The 9,233-nt window shown below is 49.8% G+C and overlaps 1 protein-coding gene across 1 annotated transcript in view; it reads right to left on the reverse strand.

Moving 5' to 3' along the window:
• The window catches only part of LOC123943285 (protein FAM169B-like), an 87,752-nt gene extending 78,727 nt beyond the window's left edge, over positions 1-9,025 (reverse strand). Inside the window, exon 1 of the mRNA XM_046007314.1 lies at positions 8,980-9,025. Within this exon, the coding sequence (XP_045863270.1) occupies positions 8,980-9,010 (31 nt within the window). The 5' untranslated portion in view covers positions 9,011-9,025. The remainder of the gene's footprint in view (positions 1-8,979) is intronic.
• Positions 9,026-9,233: the final 208 nt, after the last annotated feature.

Here is a 9,233-nt window from a genome sequence, read left to right on the forward strand (position 1 = left end):
CATGATCCCAGAGTCCCGGGATTGAGCCCTAGGACTCCCTACTCAGCGGGGAGTCTGCTTCTCCCTCTCCCACTCTCCCTGATCATGCTCGCTCACTCTCTCTCTCTCTCTCTCAATAAATGAAATCTAAATTTTTTTTAAAAAGCTTCCACCAGTTTAAATAATAAAAATAATAACAATAATAATAGCAATATAGTAACACCCTAAAGCTTCTATGACACTTGCTCCTAGGGTCCCTACCCAAGTGTGACACCAGCTTAGACCAAGGTCTTCCTGATACCCCAGGGTCCTAGGAAGAGTTCTAATCAGACCCTGGTCACATTCAATACTAACCCCACAGCCAAGGTTTGCAAAATTTGTTTCTATAAAGCTATGTTAAAATGTGCAACTTAAAACATCATGGCCATCATTTAGGATGCCAGACATTACACTGGCAAAAAAAAAAAACAGAAACAGTCTCTGCACTTATAGAACTTAGAGGCTGGTCAGGGAGACACAAAAACAGTTGAACACCCCCATGGCATGGCAGGAGAAGGGAAGGGGAGACAGGAGACAGGATGACTAGGGAAGTTCGATGTGGAGGCAACCATTTAGCAGAGGACCAAAGAATAAAATGTCAGCCCTGTGCAGAGCAGGGGCAAGGGCCCCCCAGACATACAGGAGGAAGAAAGGAGTGGAAGGATTCCAAGAGCTACAGGTCAGCCAGTGTGGCTGCAGCATGGCTGGCCAAGGGAAGAAGGGCAGGAATCATGCCTTTGGGGTCACACACGCTGTGTGTCCCACCCTCCAATCAGCAAGCTTGCTGATCGCAGGTGGGCAGAAGCCAAAGTTACAGGACCCTGGCCTTGTTCCTGACTTCAGGGTTCAAGGACAATGCAAGAGGAGGCTGCTGAAAGGTCCCCGACAGGGCGTGATAGCTGGAAGGCGTGCTTACTGCTTCTTCCAGAACACAGCACAGCAGGAAACCAAAGAGACGATACAGGTTAAGGCAGCCAACGACAATGGCTTGGATCAGTGATGGCAGTGGAGATGACAAGAAAGAGATGGCAGGCATGAGCCAGATGTGCAGTAGACATGGCAGAACTGACTGCTACTTGGACGTGTGGGGTGAGGGGCCAAGGTGACCTTCTACTCTAATCCCTCCCCTCCACATAAGTCAATGAAATTCTACGGGGAGCTTTCAACTTGTGACGGATTTAGAAACTAACATTGGAAGCAGTCTCAGTCTGCTAAGATCCTAGTTCTTTCCAAAGGGGAAAATCGATGAACCTGCCAACAGAAAGAATAAGATGTACATTATTCTAAAATATTAAGAATTTTCCTTAAGACATTATGAAATGAGCCCATCTTGAAAGATAGATGAAGCAGCCATAAGAGGAGCTCCCCAGTACTGAGCCACATAGGTCATGATGTTTGAGTATGAGCACTGGGGTCATTCAGACCTGATTTCAAAAACATGGGCAACACTCTCAGATCCCCTCCTTCTTTGGGAGCTTTGTGCTATCACTCAAAAAACTTCATTGTCACTCAAAAAAAAAAAAAAAATCTCTGAACATATGATGAAATAAACAGCCACAACAGGGGCAGCACAAATCTGACCCACAGAGACTATAGATGTTGAAATTATCTAGTATAGAAGATAAGGAGAGTAAATACAGCTAAAGAAACTTAAATTTAAATTTAGGATATGTAAAGAGCCAAAATTATTGTTTGATCAGTAAGATTCTAGGGGAAAAGAAAGTAGATCTAGATATGAACGTCTTAAGTAGCTGATGAACTGGAAAATATATCTGGAGAAATTACCCAGAATGCAGCCCAGAAAGACACTGATGTCAGACATGATAGACAGGTTAAGAAAGAGGGTAGTAGGATAACCATGTCCAGTAATAGTCTTTTTTTTTTTTTTTTTTTTTTTTTGACAGATAGAGATCACAAGTAGGCAGAGAGGTAGGCAGAGAGAGAGAGAGGAGGAAGCAGGCTCCCCGCCAAGCAGAGAGCCCAATGTGTGGTTCGATCCCAGGATCCTGGGATCATGACCCGAGCCGAAGGCAGAGTCTTTAACCCACTGAGCCACCCAGGCGCCCCTGGTCCCGTAACAATCTTAACTGAGGTTCCAGAAGGAGAAAATAGGATGAACAAGAGTTAGGATTTGAAGAAATGATTGGAATTTTTCCAAAATTGATGAAGGATACCTATCCTCAGATATTAGAATCCCAACCAATCCTCAAAGCAGGAAAAAGAGAAATCCTCACCTAGACACATTGTGGTCAATCTGCAAAACAAAAAAACACAAAAATAGGACCATAAAAGCAGGCAGAAGACAAAGACAGAGACTCCAAGGCCAAGTACACTAACAGTGGCCTTCTCTACTGCAACTATGGCAGCCAGATGACAATAGAACAATTTCATCCTCTCCCTAGCAAAAGTAACTTCCAAGAACATGGGCTAATAAAGAAATGTTTAGAAAAGCAAACTCTGAGGGAGTTTGCTACCAGAAAATCCTCACTAAAGGTATTTCTAAAGGATACACATCAGGAGAAAGGAAAATAACTTCAAGAGAAAGTTAATTAAGAAAGAATGGGAGCAAGGGCCCTTGGCTGGCTCAGTAGGTTGAGCATCTGCCTTCGGTTCAGGTCATGATCTTGCTGTCCTGAGATCAAGCCTCTGTGGGGCTCCCTGCTCATCAGGAAGTCTGCTTCTTCCTCTCCCTCTGCTCCTTCCCCCCACCCCACCCCCCACCTCATGCTTGCTCTCTTTCTCTCTCTCAAATAAATAAAATCTTAAAGGGGGGGGGAAGGAACTGGAGCAAAGAAAATAATAAACACATGATAAAATCCAAGCCAGTGCTGACCATATGAAACAAAACATCTAACTGGAAGAAATTAAAAATCATCATAGAACAGGTTGCTATGTAACAACAGCACAAAAACTGGGAAGGGGATCTGTGGAATGAAAGTACTATAAGGCTTTTAGATGACTCCAGAGAAGGTTTAAAATTCATTAATTTCAGAATTAGAATTAACATGCATATTAAAATTTCTAAGTTAGCTCCCCAAAGAATAGAAACATACGTATCCTATTTCAAAGTAGGAGAGAAAAAAAAATAGAATTAAGGCAAGAGTTGGGGTGGGGGATCTCAATATAAAAGACATAAAAAGATGATTTGTTGATATTCACATTTCATTGTTATGATTAACAACAGATATTCCTCAACAAGTAACTAGATGATCCTTTAGCAGGAGGACATATTTTATTACCCCAAATATTTCTAAGTATCTTAGTATTTCTAATCAGTGTTCGTGTAGTAAGGAAAAACACAAAGTCATACCTTTCTTTCTGGATAGCTTAAAATAATTTTTTTCCCAAGATGTTCTAATAGCCCAAATGTAGGCAATACACACACCTTACAGAAATCACTTGTTGGAAAAAATAAAGGTCAAAACGAATGCCAACTATAATTTACTGTTTGGGCATTATACCGCTCTACCTGCTACACACACTGGGTAAAAATAATTCACGAAGTTGGGGCGCCTGGGTGGCTCAGTCAGCTAAGCGTCTGCCTTTGGCTCAGGTAGTGATCCCATGGTCCTGGGATGGAGCCCCACGTCAGGCTCCCGGCTCAAGAGGGAGTCTTCTTCTCCCTCTCCTTCTCTCCAACCCCCCTTCTGCTTGTGTGATCTCTCTCTCCCTCTATCTAGTACATAAAGAAAATCTTTTAAAATAATAATAATAGTCCATGAAGTAGCAGTCTAAGAGAAGAGATCTGGACAGGGACAGTACCACCAGAAGAAGGTTTATGCAATGGGGAGGTCTCCATAATATCGACTTCTCAAGCTCTTACCACTGAGTGAGATATTCAGGGACTCCGATTAGGGTTTATTTCAGCAAAATGCAACGAAGACATGAACACAGCTTTCTCCCTCTCTTAATAGAATTCAAGAGTAATGGTTAGAAACTTGGTTTCCAAGAAAAACACATTTATCTTAATTTCTACAAGTCTAGGAAACCGAGCGGTCTAGAAGAGATTTTGGGCCTTGGGAGCCCCCAAAACATGCAGGGATGCGAGCTCCCCCTCGGCCCTCCCTTTGGCCCCCCAGCCCTCACCTCAGCTGGGTCCCAGTGGCCCTGGTAGCTGCCCTGTTTTGGAGAAGCAAATAAGCACAGGGAAAGATTTCTATGCCTGGACAGACAATAGATACTGGGTTAAGTAGGAAACGAGGCCACAGCCCGGGCATGGGGAATGCAAAGGGTCTGATGGGAGAGAGCACCCAGGCGGCCAGAGTGAGGTGGGAACAGCATGCCTGGATGTCAACAGACATGCCTTTGGGGTCACACACGCTGTGTGTCCCACCCTCCGACCCAAGTGCTGATCGCAGGCCTTGGAAAAGAAAACCCACAACAGAGGATGAACTAAAAGGCATGGAATTTCCAAGCCAAAGCTGTTACATCCTAATGAGCCTTATTCAAAGGCCCCAACCCTCCACTGCTACTGACAGTCTTAACTGCCACCCCCCCCCCCCAACTCCCCCTCACCCCCCTGCAACCCAGCAACCCTGACTTTAAAAGTCACAGGACACCAGGGGCATCTGACCAACAAATGTGCCTGAATTTTGTCCTGACTTATCTTTCTGTATCACACAACACAGTAGAAAACATGGTCTTTTTCTACAATCCTCTGTTTGGAATTTCCCAATGCTGAGCTACAAATAAGAATGTCATCAGAAGGGCCCGGAGCCAACTGCTGTCAGGAGCCCAGTGAAGGCCAGTCAGCAGGTCAGCAGACTAGGGTTTCAAAGGTCAGAAAGACAACACCTCAGTGCCCAGTGCCCTCCCACCATCCAGCCTGAGTCTTGGCCCCTCAATCATTCACTCCATCCTGCCAACACATGGCAGGAGGTCAGAACACCAGCCATTTCTGGTCTGGCTTCATGCAATCTAGATCACCACTGAACACGGGCATAATACAGCCCTTGTTTAGAATTGGAGGCGAGCGAGAACCATCTCTAGCATGGAGAGCGTTCTAGGGCAAGAAATCACAGCCAAGGGGTGGGGGAGGTCACATGAAATGCCCAAGCCTGTAGGAGGGCCTGCTCAGAATGGGATCTCCCAAGACAAGTAGGACCCTGGAAAGATATTCCAAGGGATGCACAAACCACAGCACTTTTCAGGGGCCCGTCTGCCCCAGGGATGGCAAGCCAGCCTGTATCATCGCCCCATATCCTGATACCCCCAGTCTGCAGAAAATTCCCCAGTAATCCTACAACCACACAACCCACAAAAGCTTTCACCAGCTCCTAGGGGAAATGATTTCTCCATTCAAAGCTCAGGGAGCTCCTGCCATGTACCTTGCCAGGTAAGGGCAAGGTACTCAAGAAGAAAGATCACTGGAGGTCCTACCCTCAGTCTGGTTGGGTGGGAAGTAACCGACAAACCTCACAGCCAAAAGGATTTTTAGAGACCATCCCACCCAGCCTTTCCCTTCCTCCCTGATGAAGGGAAGGAGACTCGCCAAGGGTCATGGACGCTCTTTGTGACAATGACACGAGTCCCAGTGGCCAGCCCAGCCCCCTGCCCCCAGTGAGAACCTGCTTCCAGAAACTCACTTGGCCACATGCGTCTATGGGAAGGCTTCTATACCTTGAACTAGAGAAGATCCAAAACACCTGATTGATATTTGATTTCTTTTTTTAAGTTTTATGATCATAAGAGGTCCTCCCTGAGGAGGGAGGCCCCTTCGGGACTGGCTCATGGAGTGTTTCCTTCCAGAGCCTACATTCTTTTGGGGTGGGGTGGGGGGGTGGCGGTTCCCCCATCAAACGTCACCATAACAACAGGCTCCTTTCTCTGGGGACTCAGATCACTACCACCACCCCCATGTGAGTCCCAACCCTGCCACTTCCTAGCAAGTGACCTTAGGTAAGTTACTTCTCCCTTGCCCCGACCCACTTCCAAGCAGACCCCACTCTGCACCCGCCTCAGCCTCTCTCGGCACCAGGCCCTGCCAAGGACTTCTTTGCTTCCTGGTCTCTTCTCCTCTGGGTCCAGTTCTCATAATCTAGAACTCCGCCCTCTCTGAGCCCTCAGGCTGTGCCCTCGGCTCCTCTCCTCCTCCCACTTCCCAGGGCACATCTCACCAGGCCTTCCGGGGTCCCCAACAGGGCTCACGGCAGGCACTACTGGCCTTTCTAGATTCTTCCCACGCACCGGCGTTAGTGTTTCTGACTAACTCTTCAGTTATCTCCAACGAGAGGCATGTTCTGGAACATTCTGAAATCACTGTGTCTAGATTGCTTCATGTTTGCCCCCTCCAAAAATTGGTTCCTTCCCTGGCATCACCATTCTCCCTGTCCCCCTGACCCAAGCTTCGGAGTCAACCCATTTTTACAGTCTTCCTTGCTCGCTAGCTTTCCTGTAAAGCTCAGCTTGATTACTAGTGCAGACTGTCCAACACCGAACTTTTCTTAATGGGAACACTAAGCTGACTTTCTAAATGGAGATCATCAAACCGGCAAGTCTCACAAGTGCTTCAGTTTGGGTATAAGCAGAAGGATGAGGGCAAACCAAACGGCCCTCTCAGAAGGGACCCCAAATTTTACTCTGGGCCCAGGCCTTGGCTGTGATGAGCACAGGGTCTCATGGAACCCTTCCGAGGTAGGTCAAGTCCTTATCTCACCGAGGAGGGAAATTCAAGGTGAAGGATGAGGGGAGTACAGAACTAGAACACGTGTGAGTTTCCTTTTCTTCTCCAGGATGCTCCAAGCTAAAATGACAGCAGCAGAAGGGCTGCTGGAACCTAAGAAGGTCTTCAGCATCAGAGAAATAAAAAACACATACAAACTCGAGAGAGAGAGAGAGAGAGAGAGAGTGAGTGTGTGTGTGTGTGTGTGTGTGTGTGTGTGTGTGTGTCTCCCTGGGGCTTGTCTTGAATTACTTGGGGTAGCTCCAGAACCCCACTAGATAGTGCCCCCAACTGTACACCCCAATGTTGAGGAGACTCATCTAGATATAGAACATGACTCCCACGGAAATGTCACCTGCCCTTTCCCTATATGTTAGGGCTAAAGTAGTGACCGAGACACAGCCTTGTCTGAAAGCGTGTCTTAGTTTAATGCTTCCTTGTGAAAGGAAAATGGACTCCGACACAGACACGATTTGTTCAGGCCCTTTTTGGAAACGGGCTATCAAAGCTCAGGCATTGGTTCGGCTAACGTAGAAAGTCCAACCCATTAAGCTCTGACACACACGGAAATGATTAACGTGGAAGCGCCAGGGGTCCTCTGGTCCATCAGCAAACATCAAAGCCAGAGCCAACGCTGAAAGAAATACAGGAAAACCCTTAAACCGGTTAGGCCAACTCCACTTTTCCAGAAGATGAAGTTACCATGACTTTTCCCATGAAACGTAGAAAGACTGGGTAGGATAAGCACAGCGCCAAGGCCATAGCTGGGAGAACTCTCTGACCCAAGGGACCACTCAAGAGGAGGAGGGGAAGGGAGAAGGTATGGATCGAGCAACTCTGTGCCCACCAAGTGTTGAGGATAAGGGAGAGAGCTCTGAACAGAAAGTCCCTAAGTGGCCAAATCCTCTCCATCTAGCAGAGGTGTTGGATGAGGTCAGAACAGTCAGTCACTTGACTCAGTTCTCAAGGAAACGGGCAGCACCACTCCCACAACTATGGCCACCAATTTTCCAGAAAGGACGCGGGGGTGGGGGGGGATTAAAAAAAACAAAACAGTATCCTCTCCTTCTCTAAAAAGAGAGAAATCATTTCTCAATCTCTAGACCAATGAAAACTTTCCCAAGGAATGGAAAATTCATACAATTGGCTAGCGGCCACTTTCTCTTCATAACTCACTGGAAATCTGGGGAAAACAACTCAAAGTCACAGTTTTTAAAGGCAGGCCATAAAAACCAGTTATCTGTCGCTGTTGGCTTCTAATAAAAAGCAAAGGAGCTTCCATAAGATTGATTTTTTTTTTCCTTACATAAATGTGTGGCGGGAGAAAGCGCCCAGTCTGGGGTTGGAGTGCACTTGGGGGCCGGGCCGGTCAACCGTGGCTGCGCGCCTCCTGGCCGGCCTGGACGTATAGGGGACCAGAGGTCGAGAGGTACTGGCCCCGGGGGGGCCCTTCCAGCCCCCTGTCCCCGCAGGAGGAAGAAGATGCAGGGGGGCAAGAAGGCATTTCCTCAGCACCCAGTACCGGGACGCCAGTTCCCTTGCAAACACTCTTTTTGCGGAACTGGCAGCCACCCCGCTAGGGATTTGTTCCACGTGCTTTCAAAGTCAGAAGTGGCACCGTCTTTGCCTGATTCCCCGGAGACAAAACGGGCAGGGCCCCCTCCCAGGGTTAGCGAGAGGAGGGGGTTGGGGGAAAGGAAGGGCGAGCCCTCAAATCCAGAGTCTCCAGCTGGCCTGCAGGGCTGGGTGCCGCGCGCCCTTCGCCCAAGGTACCTGGGGGCAAAACAGGCTGTCCCAGAGGCCGGGAAGGGGGTGGCGCGGGGGCAGAGGCGCCCGCTGTAACCCGAGCTGCTGTACTGATTTCTCCCCCGTCGAGCGGTTCCCATTTCACAGACAGGGCCACCAAGGCTATGGGAAGGCGGGGAGCTCGCCAAACCCGGGTCAGCGGTCAGGACGCCGGGTGGCCCCGGAGACGCGCTGGAGAGCCGTGGCCGTGACCCTTCTAGGACTGCCCCTCCTGGGGGTGAGCGCCGCAGCCTCCCGCAGCCGACGTCCGGGGTCTCCGCGTCCTCCTCGTTCCCCGGCAGCGACAGGTGCGCGGCCTGTGGCGCCCTGGCGCCGACTCCGGGGAAAGTTTCCTGGCCGCCGCGCGCTGTTTACGGTCTCGTTTTGCAGCGCTGGGGCCCCGAGCTCTCGGGCCAGCCCAGCCATTGAAACCCGACACGCGGGGAGGGGCCATCGCGGCGGCCAGCGGGGGAGGCGAGCGGGCTCGGGGCCCGGCCGGCCGCCGCTCCCCTTACCTGCGGCTCTGCGAGCGGCCTCTGCCTCCATGCTCGGCTCCGGCGGCGCTGCGTCCCTCCCCGGGGGCTGCCCCATTTCCCCTCTCCGCCTCCGCCCCTCCCCGCTCCAGGGCTGCCCCCGCCCCCCCTCCCCGGGCTGCCCTGGCTCCCGGCTCTCCGCTCCCGGCTCCTGGCTCCCTACCCCCGAGTTGGCCCTGCCCCCGGTCCCCACCCCCTGCCTGGGGCCTTCACAGCCAGCCAGCGACCTTGACTCC

Source organism: Meles meles, chromosome 6 (genome assembly GCF_922984935.1).
Source record: "Meles meles chromosome 6, mMelMel3.1 paternal haplotype, whole genome shotgun sequence".
Lineage (NCBI taxonomy): Eukaryota > Metazoa > Chordata > Mammalia > Carnivora > Mustelidae > Meles > Meles meles.